At 36.8% G+C, this 15,692-nt stretch overlaps 1 protein-coding gene and 1 pseudogene across 10 annotated transcripts in view; both read right to left on the bottom strand.

The window, feature by feature from the left end:
* Positions 1–3,652: 3,652 nt before the first annotated feature.
* LOC144372017 (glutathione S-transferase A4-like) lies at positions 3,653–11,746 on the bottom strand (annotated as a pseudogene).
* A 139-nt stretch (positions 11,747–11,885) lies between these two features.
* LOC144372016 (lysine-specific demethylase 5C-like) overlaps positions 11,886–15,692 on the bottom strand; it is a 37,019-nt gene continuing 33,212 nt past the window's right edge. For 8 of the 10 annotated variants that reach the window (XM_078035434.1, XM_078035432.1, XM_078035436.1 and 5 more), the window contains 7 exons: positions 15,253–15,391; positions 14,571–14,750; positions 14,311–14,448; positions 13,512–14,108; positions 13,187–13,265; positions 12,860–13,059; positions 11,886–12,771 (listed from right to left, as the gene is read on the bottom strand). In XM_078035434.1, the coding sequence (XP_077891560.1) occupies positions 12,433–12,771; positions 12,860–13,059; positions 13,187–13,265; positions 13,512–14,108; positions 14,311–14,448; positions 14,571–14,750; positions 15,253–15,391 (1,672 nt within the window). In that variant the 3' untranslated portion in view covers positions 11,886–12,432. Of the gene's footprint in view, positions 12,772–12,859; positions 13,060–13,186; positions 13,266–13,511; positions 14,109–14,310; positions 14,449–14,570; positions 14,751–15,252; positions 15,392–15,692 lie in introns of those variants that run through there. The other 2 variants (XR_013432059.1, XM_078035440.1) reach the window with 2 other exon arrangements.

The following is a 15,692-nucleotide window of genomic DNA, read 5'->3' as shown; positions in this document are numbered from 1 at the left end:
TATAACCCTCCTTCTAACTCCATTTTCATTTCCTGTTGCATAGATCTGTCTTATATCTTTGTGATATCTTATGCCTCCTCTTACCTTATTTTATCTTCCACATATGAGAAAAAAACATTTTACCCATGATTTTCTGAGTCTATTAAGATGATTATAAAATTATTGATCTTAATTTTATTTGTGGTGAATTACATTTATTGATTTGTGTATGTTGAACAAAACTTGTATCCTCAAAATGCACCTGATTGTGAAAGCCATTTGATCATGATGTACTATCATCTTGATGTATTTTGTACTGCAGTTTAGTAATATTTAATTAAAAATTTTTGCAACTATATTTATCATATATATTGATCTGTAGTTTTCTTTCTTTAAACTGTCTTTGGTTTTGGAATCCATGTTATACTAAAACTTCATAAAATGAATTTGGGAGTGTTCCCTCCCTTTCAATTTTGTAGAAGAGTTTGTGAAAGACTTGTGTTAGTTCCCCCTTAAGGGTATTGTAGGAGATAGTAAAGAATCCATGTGGTCCTAGTTTATTAAAGGATTCTAATTGTTTCAATTTTATTTCTTGATATTGGACTTTTTAGGTTTTTTTACATTCACTTGGTTCAATATCATATGTGTCTAGAAATATGTCAGTGTCTTCTAGATTTTACAGTGAATCAAAAATTTCTAAAAGTTTTTAATGATTCTGTGGATTTCAGAGTGGCTGGTGATATCTCCTTTTTCATCTCTAATTTTGCTTATTTGTACCTTCCCTTTCTTTTGGTTAGTTTAAATGAGGGTTTTTTCCTTTTTTTATCTTTTCAAAGAATCAACTCTCTTGCTTTATGTTATCCTCAATCTCTTTAATTTTTTACTCTGATATTAATTTTTCCCTGTCTCCTACTAATTTTGAAACTTGTTCCTTCTTTCCCAAGGCCTTAAGTAGTGTATAACTTTATTTATTTGGGATCTTTCTGGGTTTTTTTAGTGTGTGTGTGTGTGTGTGTGTGTGTGTGTGTGTGTGTGACAGAGAGAGAGAGAGAGAATTTAATGAAGGCTATGCTATAAACTTTCCTATTACAACTTTTCTTCTATTGCCACAGATTGTGCTATATTTCTGTGTTCCAATTTGTTTATAAGAATTTTTCCCCTCTCATTTCTTTTATACTTCATTCATATTAAAACTATTGCTTAATCTTCATACATTTATGTTGTCTCTATTATTTTTCTTGCTGTTGATTTCTATATTTATCCCATTATAATCTAATAGAATAACCAAGATTGATTATATTTTTCTTTTGGTAAGACGTACACCATTGTTTAACCTGTGCATGTCATCTCAAAGTGGATTAAACACAAGAATTAGGCCAAAACCTCTTGAATTGCTGGAAGAAACAAATTTAACTGATCAAATAATAGAGGTCAAAGACCATTTTAATGAAGAAATATATATTGAAAAGAAAGCTATCAGAACTTCGGAAAATGAAATGACAAAATAATCAAAATAACTCACTTGAAAATATCACCAAAAAATTAGATTGCATGAAAAATAAAATTCTGACTTTGAAGGCAGTCTTCAGACCTTGAAGTTTATGTACTTAAGAAAACAATATGCAATACAGAGGAAAATGATAATAAGATAAAAATATGCAAGAATTCTTGGAAGACACCATAAGACTAAACTACAGAGTCTTTGGATAATATAGAACCTGGAGATACAGTCTAAAGTAACCAAGAACATCTTCAATATATGGTAACAAAAAATAGTTTCATTATTTGAAATGAGATACACATTTACATGTAAGACATGATCAGAAGAGAACATCTCCAAGACATGTCATGATCAACATGCCTGACAGAAAATAAGGAAAGAATATTAAAAGCTGTAAGAGAAAAATGTCAGGTCATATTTAGCTGCAAATTATAAAGACTCATTTTTGACTTCTCAACCAATACTACAAAATTAAGAAGGGACTGAAATAAGATATTTTAAGCCTTAAAAGTAAAAAAAAAATTACCAGCATGATTACTATATCTGACAAAGACTTTTTAAATAGAGAATTAAAATTATCCATAGCAAGTATGATATAAAAGAATTTATAACCATAAGCCAGCACTACTATGAATACTCCAAGAACACACAGAGGAACCTAAAACCAACACCAAAACTCATAATCAGAGGCACTTCAATAGAAGAGTAACCAAATAAATGAAAATAAAAACATAATTAAATATGGTAAACAAATTTAAATGAGGAAACTACAAACACATATCAATAATAACACTGAATGTAAAAGTTCTCAACAATCCAGTTAAAGAAATAGATTACCACAATGGTTTAAGTGACTGAGTTGCTTTTCTCTCCGAAATATCTCCCAACCCCAACTCTGGATCCATTAAGATCAGCTGCTTTATTCTTTCTAGTTTCTTCCAAGACACTTAACCTCCCTCTTTTAAAAAATTTTGTTGTTTTTCCTTGGTTATACATGAAGAGTCCATTTTGATAAAATTACACAAGCCTAAAATATATCATATTCTAATTAGGACTCTTTTCTTGTGGGTGGGCATGTTGGTGAGGTTCACTTAAGTAATTTCTTATGTGTACATAGGAAAATTACATTAGATTTTTTTCTACCACCTTTATTGTTTCTATCCCCTTCCTTCCTTTTGTCCCCCTTTTATAAAATACTGAACTCCCTCCCCCATCACAATATGGTTTAGCTCTCACATATCAGTAAAAACATTTGATCTTTAGTTTTTAGGCTTATTTCATTTAGCATGAATCTCAAGATACATTTATTGACAAATGTTATAAGTTATAACTGAGTAACATTCCATTGTATATATAATATAGTTTATTTATCCATTCATCTGTTAATGGCCATCTAGGGTTGATTCCATAGCTTAGCTATTATGAATTATTCTGCTATTAATATTGGTATGGCTGTGTTAACCTAGTATGCTGATTTAAAATCTTTTGAATAATTGCCAAGAAAGTGATAACTGGGTCAAATGGTGGTTCCACTTCTAGTTTTCTGAGGAATTTCCATACTACTTTCCAAAGTATTTGCACCAATTTGCCATCCCACAGCAATATATGAGCATTCTTTTCTCCCCATATGCTTACCAACATTTCTTGATATCTGCAATTCTAACCGGAGTAAGATGGAATCTCAGTGTAGTAAAACTACAGGTATATCTATTTTTTGCTTGGACTTCCCCTCCCCTTAGAAACCAGGATTGCCACCACTACCACCATCAAGGTATATATTATTTTTTATATTTTGTTTGAAGTTTCTATGGCTTCTTTTATTCTTTAGAAGTTTGAAGTTTCTATATTTCTTTTACTGCCTCCCCAAATTCTCAGTGAGTTCCCTTAGTTACCCACCTCACTGAGAAGTTTTCCCAGTTTTTAAGTCTGGTGCTAAAGAAATGTTGGGACATTCACCTTGCTTTTATCTACACACTTCTCTTGCAATATATTTTGAAAGTAGCAAACTACTCATGATAGTTCCAATGCATAGGGAAATAATAGTCTGGGGTGGGGGGAAAAACCCACAACTTGTTATTTCATCACAGTAACATTTCTTCATAAAACAAAAATAAATGGTAAATAGGACAAACATAAGCTTTCAAGCAGTTCATTCCATAGCCAAACAAGGCAGGCATTTACAAACGCAAATTTATTCAATCAGTTATTAATAACAGTGGGAACTTTTCTTTGCAGAAAGAATAGTTTGAGAACACTGGGAGAAACATAGTCAATTAAAAAAAAAGAAAATTATTTCAAATAATTTCTTTATTTGTTAAATACTCAGTGCTATTACTCATTTTTGTCTTTTGAAGAATGTGTGAAGTTGGATGTGACTGAAGAATTTACTTTTCTGAAGTTCTTACAGATCAACTATTTTGGGTGTATTGGCAAACTATGTGGATTAGTGCCCTCTAAGCAACATTTTTTTTTCCTCTCATGAGTCTGGAGGCTGGAAATTGAAGGCTACAGGGATGGCTGAATTATATCCACTAATAGACTTATTTCATAGTTGATAGATAGTGAACCTTGCTGGTTCCTCATATAGCAAGAGGCAATGGGAAGTCCCTTCAGTTTCTTTGAAAGTTGAATCAATAATGTAAAATGAATCTTCATGAGATAACTGCCTCCTGCAAATTTCTACCTTCTAATTCCATGAAATTAGGGAATTTGTGGTACCAGAGCAAAAATATCCAGTTTACACTAGACAAGAATATTTTTTAAAGGAACCAAGAAAACACAAACTTGGTACAACATGTAGTGTAATCTACCTAAGCCAAAACTGTAGTGCTAAAATATATGTAAAACACAAAGTTAACATAAATCATGTGAAAATATGCTTAAAGCATTTAAAAGAAAATACCATATACATAATATTTGAAACTTTTCTTATTTGTTCTTTCTAGATATACATTAAAGCAGAGTGTATTTTGACATAGTATACATTCATAGAATAAGTGCAACTTGTTCCCATTAGGGTTCCATTATTGTGGTGTATATGATGTAAAGTTACATTGGTCACATATTCACATATAAGGATAGAAAAGATATGCCTGATTCATTCCAATGACTTTTCTATTCATTTCCTCCCTTTATTCTCTTTATTCCCCTTTGTCTTGTCCAAAAAATCTATTATTTACCACACTTGCTTGTGGGTTAGCATCCACATCAGAGTAAACATTCTGCCTTTGGTTTGGGGGACTGGCTTATTTCACTTAGCATCTTATTCTCCACTTTAATCCATTTTCTAGCAAATGAAATTATTTCATTTTTCTTTTTGAATAATATTCCATTATTGTGTGTGTGTGTGTGTGTGTGTGTGTGTGTGTGTGTGTGTGTGTGACCATGTCTTTATCCAGTCATTTGTTGTTAGGCACCTAGGTTGATTCTATAGCTTGGTGTGAATTGAGCTCCTATAAATGTTGGTATGGCTGAATCACTGTAGAATGCTAAGTTGAAATCCTCCTGGATACATGTTAAGGAGTGGGATAACTGAGTCAAATGGTGATTTTATTCCAAGTTTTCTAAGAAATCTCCATACTGGTGTCCAGTTGCAATCTCACCAGCAAGTGAAATTCTTGACAACCTCCAGCTTAACTAGGATGAGATGGAATTTCAATGTAGTTTTGATTTACAATTTCTTTTCTTTTTTTAATAATTGGTAAATTCTTTATTTTGGTTAATATCAACTGCATTCATTACTACCATTTGACTTTAAGCTCAGAGCAGACTCACTCATTAGAAGTTGAGTTGTTAATAGACACTTAAAAATTGGGATGAGACTGGAGAGGGCGTTTACATATAAAGAGAGGAGAAAGGAACTCGGGAGAATGTGGGATCCTGACAATTATCAGGATGGACTAAAATAGGACATGAGTAATATGACCAGATCTAAGTCAATGACAGATTTCCCAAAAAAGGTTTTCCAAAAAGTCTTATAAAAATTATTCACTAGACTCAAAAAAAGGTTGACATGTTTCAAAGAGAAGATCTCCTCAACATGAAAAACCCAACTTAACACACAGCACTATAACAGAGCTAAGAGCAATTAAGATAGCACTGCAGACATAGCCATCTCAGGGGACAAGCTCCCGTTCAGAGATGGTCACATTATAGCATAAAGATGTTGTAGACCGTTCTCAGTAGATATCATCAGGAGGGAGCTTCTTCTTGCTTCTAGGCTCAAGGAATCTCTTAATTGTAGGGAAATTACTTAATTTCACTGTGTTTTCCTGGAAGAAAGGAAATGCAGACAGGATATTAGGAATTTTCTCTTCAAGAGCCAAAATGGTCTGAGTAGAATCATATTAGCAAGGCTCAGCTGATTACCAACAAGAAAGGAGCACCACGAACTGCACAAAGCTTGGCTTACAATTTTTTTAATTGCTAGATATTGAACATATTTTTCAGACCTTTTATATTTTTTCTTCTATGAAGTGCCTTTTCAGTTCTATAGTCCATTTGCTGATGAGGTTATGTTTTTGGTGCTAACTTTTTTGAAGTTTAAAAATCTTTTCAAGCACAGGAAAATATCTAATTATAGCCTTCTGGGCCATGTTAACCACTTTCTTTTGTTGATCATCTTAAGAAAAGATGCATGATAAGCAGTTCAAGCAGATCCAGTGTCCCCCTCCACATACATGTCAATCAGAGTTCTTTCTTTAAGGTCCTTGCCATACAGCGGGTGCTTTTCTGCTATGTAGTGGAGAATGCATGGAATCTGGACCCACTTCATTCCATCAATTTCAACCATGGGCACTTGTTGGAATAGCAAGTGGTTACCATCCTGCAACTTGTGCAACTGTTCTTTCGTTTTACGAAATTCTTCATTAAACTCGACTCCAGCGGCTGGAAAAACTCATCTTATGTATTTCATGTGGCTTCTTCCATTGGAGTAGTAGAGCTTGGGCCTCGCTGCCATGATGACTTTTCAGCCTTCTGAAAAACAAATGCAGCAGGCAGTTCCTCACACACGAACCAACAACCCATGTTTTTAAAGTTGTGTCCTTTGCCAGTGCTCATGGGGCTGGGGTCCACTCGGAGCGCCACGAACTGCACAAAGCTTGGCTTACAATTTTCTAATTGCTAGATGTTGAACATATTTTTCAGACCTTTAATATTTTTTCTTCTATGAAGTGCCTGTTCAGTTCTATAGTTCATTTGCTGATGAGGTTATGTTTTCAGTGTTAACTTTTTTTGAGTTATTTGTATATCCAGAGATTAGGGCTGTAAAGATTTTTCCCATTCTAGTTGTAGTTGGACACAATACATTTATTTTATTTATATGTGGTGCTGAGGATCAAACCCAGGGCCTCACACATGCTAAACTGGCACTTTACCACTGACCCACAACCCCAGCTACCCTCTCCCATTCTATAGGCTTTCTCTTTACATTCTTTCTTTCTTTTTTTTTTTAATATTTATTTTTTAGTTCTCGGCGGACACAACATCTTTGTTGGTATGTGATGCTGAGGATTGAACCTGGGCCACACGCATGCGAGGCGAGCCCGCCACCACTTGAGCCACATCCCCAGCCCCTCTTTACATTCTTGATTGCTTCCTTTGTGGTGAGAAAGCTTTTCAGTTTCAAACAGTCCCATTTATTGATTCTAGATTTTTTTTGCTTATGTAGTATTATTATGCTTATGTAGTATTATTAAAGAAGTTGATTCCTTACTTAACATGATAGAAAATCAGTCCTACTTTTTTTTTTCCTAGTAAGTACAGAGTCTCTGGACTAATGCCTAAGTCCTTGATTCATTTTGAGTTTGAGTTGAGCTGAGGCTGAGAGATAGAAGGTTCAATTTCTTTCTACTACATAGGGATTTCCAATTTTTCCCAGCATCATTTGTTGAAGAGGCTATTTTTCTTCCATGTATGATGTTTTGTCTAGTATAGCAAAAACAGTTTTAACGTTTTTCTATGTCCTCTTCTCTGTGGTGTTCATGTCTTTTTATGCAAATATCATGCAATTTTGTAATTTTGTGACTATATTTCTGTAATATTTAAGATGTGGTATTTTGATGCCTCCTGCATCTTTTTTTTTTTTTTTTTGGTCAAGGATAGCTTTGGCTATTCTGGGCATCTTAGTATTTTTCCATATAAACTTCATGACTGTCTTTTCTATTTCTATAAAAAATGTCATTAGAATTTCAACAAAAAAAACCATTAAATCTGTACAGTGCTTTTGGTAATATGGCCATTTTAACAATATTAATTCTGCCTATCCAAGAACATGGCAGGCCTCTCCATCTTCTAAGATATTCTTCGATTTCTTCTAGTGTTTTCCTTGTGTGGGGTTTTTACTTCTTTTGTTAGATTATCTAAGTCCCTAAATTTTATCTTGAGGGTACAATGAATGGTAGTTTTTCCTGATTTCTCTTTCAATAGATTCATCTTCAGTGTATAGGAATGCAACTGATTTATGGATGTTAATTTAATATCCTGCTCCTTTATATGAGTTCTAGAAGCTTTCTTGATGAACTATTTTGGGGTCTTCTAAATGCAGGATCATGTTGTTCGCAAATATGGATAGTTTCAACTCTTCTTTTTCTAATTATAGCCCTTTCTTTTTTCTAAATGCTCTGACTAGAGTTTCAAGGACTATATAGAAAAAAAGTAGTGAAAAGAAGTCATGCCTCTTTTTAGAAAGAATGTTCTCCACTTTGGAATGATGTTGTCCTTGGGTTTTGCAGACATAGCTTTTATAATATTAAGTAATGTTTCTACTTTCCCTAGTTTTTTAGTGTTTTGAGCATGAATGAATGGTAAATTTTGTCAAATGCTTTTTTTAATCTCCTGAGATTATCATATTTAAGTCTATTGATGTGAATTACATTTATTATAAACAACCCTGCATCCCCAGAATTAACCCCACTGATCAAGGTACAATGCTGGGGCTTTTTCTGTTATATCCAATGGCCTGATCTTTTTTTTTAAATGTACAATGTTTTAATGCAAAATTTTAACCATAAAAACCAAACGGTCCATTCAATTAATAAAATTACAAAAAGATGTAATGATAGCAATTAAATCTTGAAAATGCAAATTTTATAGTCAAGGACAATTACCTCATTTTTAGTATATTAGAATGGTGCCAGATGAAGGTAATTTATATTTCTCCATTTCAGTTACATCATGATGGATATCTTCACTTCATTAGTACAACAAAGATGGGGAGAAGTTAGACAATACATTTTTTAAGAAAGAACTAAAGAGTATTTGACCTTTTTAGTATAAGTAGAACCAGAATTCATTCACTAATTTATCAAGTAGGTAATGAGTACCAATTATCTAAAATATTAGTGATATATATATATATATATTCTGCTTTAAAGGAAAGAAAAAAAGTCCTTATTTTCAGCATCCACAAAACATTGGTGTATAGAGACCAGATTTCTTCAAAATCAGGCCGGGTTTTTGGTGCTTGGTGAGTATCACTATGCTCTATGCAGATGACCTAATTCCATGTTGATTGGAGCAATACCAAGGCTCCAGTTTCAGAGGTCTTAGTCCATAGAAGGTGGGCTCCATTCCTCAGGGCTCAATGTGAGGCTGATCATCATGGTGGGAGAAGGTGGCAGAGGGAAGCAGCTCACATCACAGCAATCAGGAAGCAGAGAGAAAGCCCAGATCTGTTTTGAGTGTCCAGAATTAATTCCCAAAAATGCTTTCTTCTCGCCTTGCTGAGAAGCCTGAATAACTGACTTCACACCACAGAGCATCCAAGACAGTGACCCTCTCTAGTTAGCCATATTGAAGGACTGCAATATTTGAACAATGTGTTTTGTACTATTAATGTGAAGGTAATCTTTACCCAATTAACTTTTGGCTTCATAATTTTGTTTCTTTTTTTGGTCAAAAATACAAGCAGAACTGCTTGCCCTCCCTACCACCCAAGTTATCACCGGTGTTATGATCTAAATATTTGCACCCCCTGCATTTCATATTGGAACATAAACGCCTATGCCTATGCAATCATAAAAAGAGATGGAGTATTTGGGGGTGATTAGGTCACAAAAGCACAACCCATAATTGAAATACTTCTGAGAGATCATGAGGAAACTGTTTATATTCTTTTATCTTTCCACTTTATGTCATATTCAAGGTTATCATGTTGCAAGCAGACTGTTTCTTTAGTGTATACTGACCTGTGCACCTTCATCTTAGACATCCCAGCCATCATAAATGTAGGCTATTTGTAAATTACACATTCTAAGGTAGTTATTGTAGCAGGAATGGACTAAGACAGAAATTAGTACCCAGATGAGAGTATTATAGGAACAAGTATTTGAAAATGTACAAATTGTTTTAGAATTGATAATACATAGAGGCAGAAAGAATTTGAAAGAACCATTCTAGAAAAACCTCTACTATCTTGAAGGAATTGCAGAGTGAATCTAATGTGGGCAAGGAGAAGCACTTCAATCTTCTTAGAGATTACACAGAAGTCTTTCTAATGATGTCTTACTGGAAATGAGGACTACATCATTTTGGAATTGAAAAATGGTTATAAAGTGGCAAAGAACTCTGTTGACTTTTACTCAAAATTCTTTATGGAAAATAGAATTTTAGAGCAATGAATTGTTACTTGGCAGAAGATAAATGTGAGCAGTGGGTGATCTGGCTTCTCTTTACTGCTAAGACAGAAGGCTTACTTAAAAGGGAAACAGATTTTAGAAAATCCACAGACAGGCCATATTAACAATAAACTATATGCTGAGGGAAGAATTACAAGTGTGGGCCAAGCAGATATTTTTGATAGAGATTAATGAGAATATAAGGGGACTAGGGTGATAATGGAAAATGACTTCTCATGCATTTTTAGAATCTTAAGGGTTGCCAATCCCATAACAGGGCCACAGGGCCAGGACCTTGAACACAGAAGGCATCAAAAGAGAATTCAAGGACACCTTGGAACTGTAGAGCTTATCCAGTATTACCTAAAATAGACACAGGAGTATCTCAATCTACAGCTGTTAGTAAAGATATTACTGTTAAAGCAATAAAGTCACACTGTTTATAATAAAAATTGGCCCAAGGTATTTTTTAAGAGCAGGAGTGGATTAAACATGTGACTTTGCTTAGTAATAAATATTTATTACAATTTTTTTTTTTTTTTGCATTGGCAATTAAACCCCAGGGCTACTCTACCAGTGAGCTACATTCCTCTCCCTGGTCTTGCTTTAAGATTTTTAGATAGCATCTTGCTAAACCACCCAGACTGGCCTGGATTATGGAAACCTACTGCCTATTTCCCAAATAACTGGTATTACAGGTGTGAGTTACGTCACCTGGTGACACTGTCATTTCTATGGCTTGAGACTGATGTTTCCTAAGGCACATATTCAATTCAGTATAATACCCTATAATCAAAGGGTAAATCGTCATTTACACACAAAAATTAATGCTGAAAGTTTGCGCATAGCTTGTGTGGTATTAGAACTAACTTCCTTAGTGAGATTAACACAGGAACAACTAGCCGAGGTGTCTTATGAAAACTGTACAACTGTCCCGACTTCTGGCACTGCCTTAGTGGGAAGTAGATAAGTAATTATGAGTCAGTCCCTTTCTGAAGATATTTTAGGAAGTGCTCAGTCTATTCACTACATGCTTAAGTATTTATAAACTTCTTGAGGACCTGTTTTGAAAATCATAGACGTTCCCTCACATTTATGAGTGGAAGGGGGAAAAAAAGGATCAAACAACATTTCTCACATTTAGGTAAAACATCATAAAATTTCCTTGTTATCTCAATTGATCTCTATAATGAGGTAAGGCGGAATTACTGTATGTTGAAGTATAAGGAAACTATAACCAGAGAAGAGGATTATGATTATTTCCAGTTAACAAAGCTCTGCTTAGAAATGAGTAAAGTGGGAAAAAAAGGGGACAAGTAGTGTAGGCAAGAAGGGAAGTAGTGATACAGACATCAGAAACACCAAAATCTACACTGAGTAGTACCAAAAAAAAAATAAACAAATAGGAAACTATTTAAAAAGATTCAAAATGAAGAGGACAACATGTAATTACCATAAAGATTAAGGGAAGCATAAGAGTTTATATGATTGGATCATGAAAAATGCAAAGATAGGAACCTGTATTGCTACCTGGGATTAACTGGTCTTGTCAAAGCTGCATAAGCAACTGGACAGAGAAAGGACAACCTTTCAATTTAATGATCCTGGAGCAAATGGACAATCATGAAGGGTGGATAAAATAATTCCTTACATCTTATGTGAATATTACTTACTCATGACTTCCCTCTCCCACAACAGAGTAGAATTTGTGTTGACTCATTATTGGGATGTGAACAGATTTCAGTCCTCTACTCCAGTGTTCCCAAAACTACAAGCAGATCCAGAGATTCATAATATAATCATATTTTATTTTCAACAAAAAGAAGCACAATAAAAATATACAACTGGAACCAATACTTTCAAATTTTTACCCTACTCTTTTTGCCCTTAGCAAATAATTACAACATACAATGTTTTTTCTTACAGAGTCAACCAAGGGAAGGAAAAAAGGAGAAGATGAAGCCTTGAAGCACCAAAATATTTTAAAGATACAAGATCAAGAAAAGAGTGTTTCAGACAAAGTGTACTGGGAGAAGGTCTTAAGCTCGGCCTTTCTCAAATTTTATTTGTTCCTATCCTTACTAGAATTAAGCTGGGTGAAGAAATCACTTTCTCTGTGCTAATCCCAGGGTTGTTGCTGGCAAGAGATTTCTGGTAGGAGGCAAACAGAAAGTGGTTCTTGGGAACAGAGGATCATTAATATGGTATTATGGTATCATTAGAATTTAAAACCTGGTGACAGATTCTGGATAGGAAATAAGTCTACACCACTACTTAAGTCCTAACCAGGAGGCAGAGCTTAAAAAGAAAGTAAAACCACCATGTGTGCTACTGTCACAACTCTTGCTGGTGATGGGAGGATTGAGGGAGCAAAGGCATTAAAGGAGAAGCTGAAGGGTACTGATCTTTCTGTTGCAAGCTATCCTGGTTCCCTTCCAAGATGGGACTGTGGTCTCCAGGGCATGTCAGGAACAGATTTTCATTGTCTGTTTCTTCTTTGAATGACTCTTCCTGAAGTTTAATCCCTGAGCTCCGGACCTTTTTTGACTGTACCTCTTCTTGAATAAGATCCTCATCCTTCCTTCCCTGATCCACTTTTTGCCTCCGCCTCCGCTGTTGTCTCCCTAGTGCCTGGCCCCGTATATGACTTCTTTGATGACCAGGCTTCTCAAGCTACAATACACAAACAGAAAGAGGTTGTGGGTGAAATGTTAAGACTCAGCTTCTTGTCTACTTGGCCCCTTGCTGTGACCTCTCTCACCTCCAGAAGTGTGCGGATCCGCTCTATGTCTGGAGGCTGTCCAGCCTGTAGCAGCTGCCAGATGCTGTGATTCTCATCCAGGGACACTTCAAGCAAGTCCCCCTCCATCATGAGCTCTTCTAGGGGAATCCGGGTTGCCTCTGGCAGTTCCAACACAGGACCGGTCAACTGTGGCAACAATGAGGATAGCAGTTCCAGATCTAAGGAGTTGGGAAACAAGTTCAGTTAAATTTGTCCTGAGTCTTAACACCACAGCAGAGCTAAAGACCACAGGCATCATTCTTATGATACCCAGTCAATAGCCCACTTATACACATCTATACCTACCACTTTTATCTGAGACTTCCCCTGAAGCTAACTTCTCAAGACTGGTCATGCTTTCTCCAGTCTCCGGAAAACCCTCCACCTGCCAAAAGGACCAAGAATGGGTAGCAATAATTTAACTGAAGAACCAGACCTTATATTTCCTCTCCCAATTCTAAACTTGGGGTCTGCCCCTCCTGGAAGAAGACAGAATCAGTCTGCTGGCAAGGAGCAGTATTTACAGACTTTGGCTGGATGCAGAATTATGTAGGCAGGAAGGTTGGAATATAAATCAAAACAGGGCCAGAAGACAAGAATTTGAGGACAAGGATTGGGCTGAGCAGCTCACCTTAAGCACAGTGTTGCATCTGGCTTCTCTGATAGATTCAGAGGCAGGGACTGAAGAATTGGTAAGGGGTGTCTTGGACTTGTGTTCAGTCTGTAGCTGCTGACGAAGCTCAGCTAGTTGTCCCAACAGAGGAGTCACATCTTTAGAGGCTAGAGCCTGTCTGGCACGGCCCTGCCAGCCAATGGCCCTCTCTGTGAGGCACTGCAGAGCTTCACCCTCAGGTAGACGGACAGGCACTCTCTGCAGGGCTACCAGAAGTGTCAGGATGGTTTCCAGGCGTGGGCGCCGTGAGCGCATGCATAGTGGGCACAGAAACTTGGTGTTCCATTCCCACCAGGCCAGGAGTGGGGATGAGGTAAGACTAGGTCTTTGGGAGCTGAGGAGACGAGGCACCGTCACACACCGACCATGGAACCAATCCTGACACAGGTCACACTGCAGTGCTCCCACCCTGGCTGGCACCTGTCCACACACACAGATGGAGCCTGCAGAGACTGGGGCAGATGATGCCAGTGGACTGTGCTTGGCTGAGTTGATGCGACGAAGCTGCAAGATACCTTCCTTTTCCTTCTGTTCCCCCTCCTTGAAGGCTATGATCTATTTGCCCGGAAGAGGAGGGGGAAATCATGTCAGCAGCCCATTCTCTCTCTGTTCTGGCCCCTGAATACTTCTAAACCAGGAAAAAGCCTCAGGCAGCAAACAATGCTTATGGTCATTTTGTTCAGATACCATGCCATTGCTAGGTTTTTCAGGAAGACACCCAGAACCTAACTCATCCCATCTGTATCAAGTTCCTTACCACAGAGCCTGGATCCCTGAGATCCTGAGCAGACAGTCCCAGTAGCTCTGTGTCAGATTTGTATAACCCCAGCTCTTTCTCCACCCAACGACTGCGCTTGATGCGATCTGAGCCAGCATCTGCACATGGGCAAAGGACCTAGAGCAGACAGACAAGAGAGATAACTGGCCTGTCTGTCCCCATTGTGCCCAAAGCTCACCTTCTCCTATGAGCTTTTCCAAAAGCTACAGGCAGGCACAGAAAGTGCTGCCAGGTCTCACCTCCAGCAGGGTGTAGCAAGAATTCTTCTTGAGAAAGGTCTTGGAAGCCCTTTCTTTCCAGGAATGTGCTGTTAGTACCTGAAGCTCCAGCTGTTTTAATTCCTCCAAACCTACAGGCAGGTCCCGGCCCACTGCTACCAAACCCTCCAAGTCATCCAAGCAGGGGTAGTGGTCACCATTCTGGAAGATGGACAAGAAAGAGCTCAGTTAAATTATGTCAATAATTATGTCTAGATTTGTATGAACAAGGCTGGCATTATGCTGGATAATCATAGTACAGGGCAAAAGAAAACTGGACAACAACAAATTATCTTCTGGGGATTCTACTTCCATTAACTCAGAACAAAAATTTTCCTTAACCCAGTAACTCCCTCAAAGTTTGCTTTTTTTTTTTTAAATTTTTCTTTTATACTGGGGCCTCTGCTCAGTTCTTGGCCATGTTTCTTCTTTCCCCACTGATGTTACGTTTAATTCCTCAGCTCTTCAATTGAGTTCTTCAACCTCCCTCTTCACTATACAGCACAACCCAATGGAGTACGAAAACTGAAGTAGAATTCTCTCTTCTAGAGGCATCTAACCCTCAAACCCCCATCATCAGTTTCTACAACAACCCAACTAAGTAGATTTTTTTTTTTCCTCCTAATTGCAGGTCTATAGCAGGAAAATGGAAAGCAGTCCTCACCTGAATTTCATTCACATCAGCTGTCCAAGCATGTGCCTTAGTTAAAGCTTCTTTGAGTGCCTGAATGTTAGGCAGGTGAACAGGAATGTTTTCTGCCTCACGAATTATAGCTTCCAATGTGGCTGGAGGATGTTTCTGTCTACGAATATTTGGGGAAAGAAATACACTATTAAATATTTTAGACAATATCTGCATGCACTTTTTGAGCTTGGTAAAAGCATAATCAATAAGCCTGACAAAGAAAACAGCAATGGCCCACATCTGAGGAATGTTCTAATTACTCATGAGGAGTTCCTGGAAACTTACAGCATACACATACATTGAAAACATCTTCTATTATTCCATATTTATTTAGAAGTTTTGCATCTATGATCAGAAAACAAACTGGGCCATGGCATTCCTCCTGGATTATTACCTAAAATAAGGTAAGGGACTGCCAA

The sequence above is a fragment of the Ictidomys tridecemlineatus genome, chromosome Y, assembly GCF_052094955.1.
Source record: "Ictidomys tridecemlineatus isolate mIctTri1 chromosome Y, mIctTri1.hap1, whole genome shotgun sequence".
Taxonomy (NCBI): Eukaryota; Metazoa; Chordata; class Mammalia; order Rodentia; family Sciuridae; genus Ictidomys; species Ictidomys tridecemlineatus.
The sequence above is the reverse complement of the archived record's forward strand: the minus strand, read 5'-3'. Positions and strand labels throughout refer to the sequence as shown.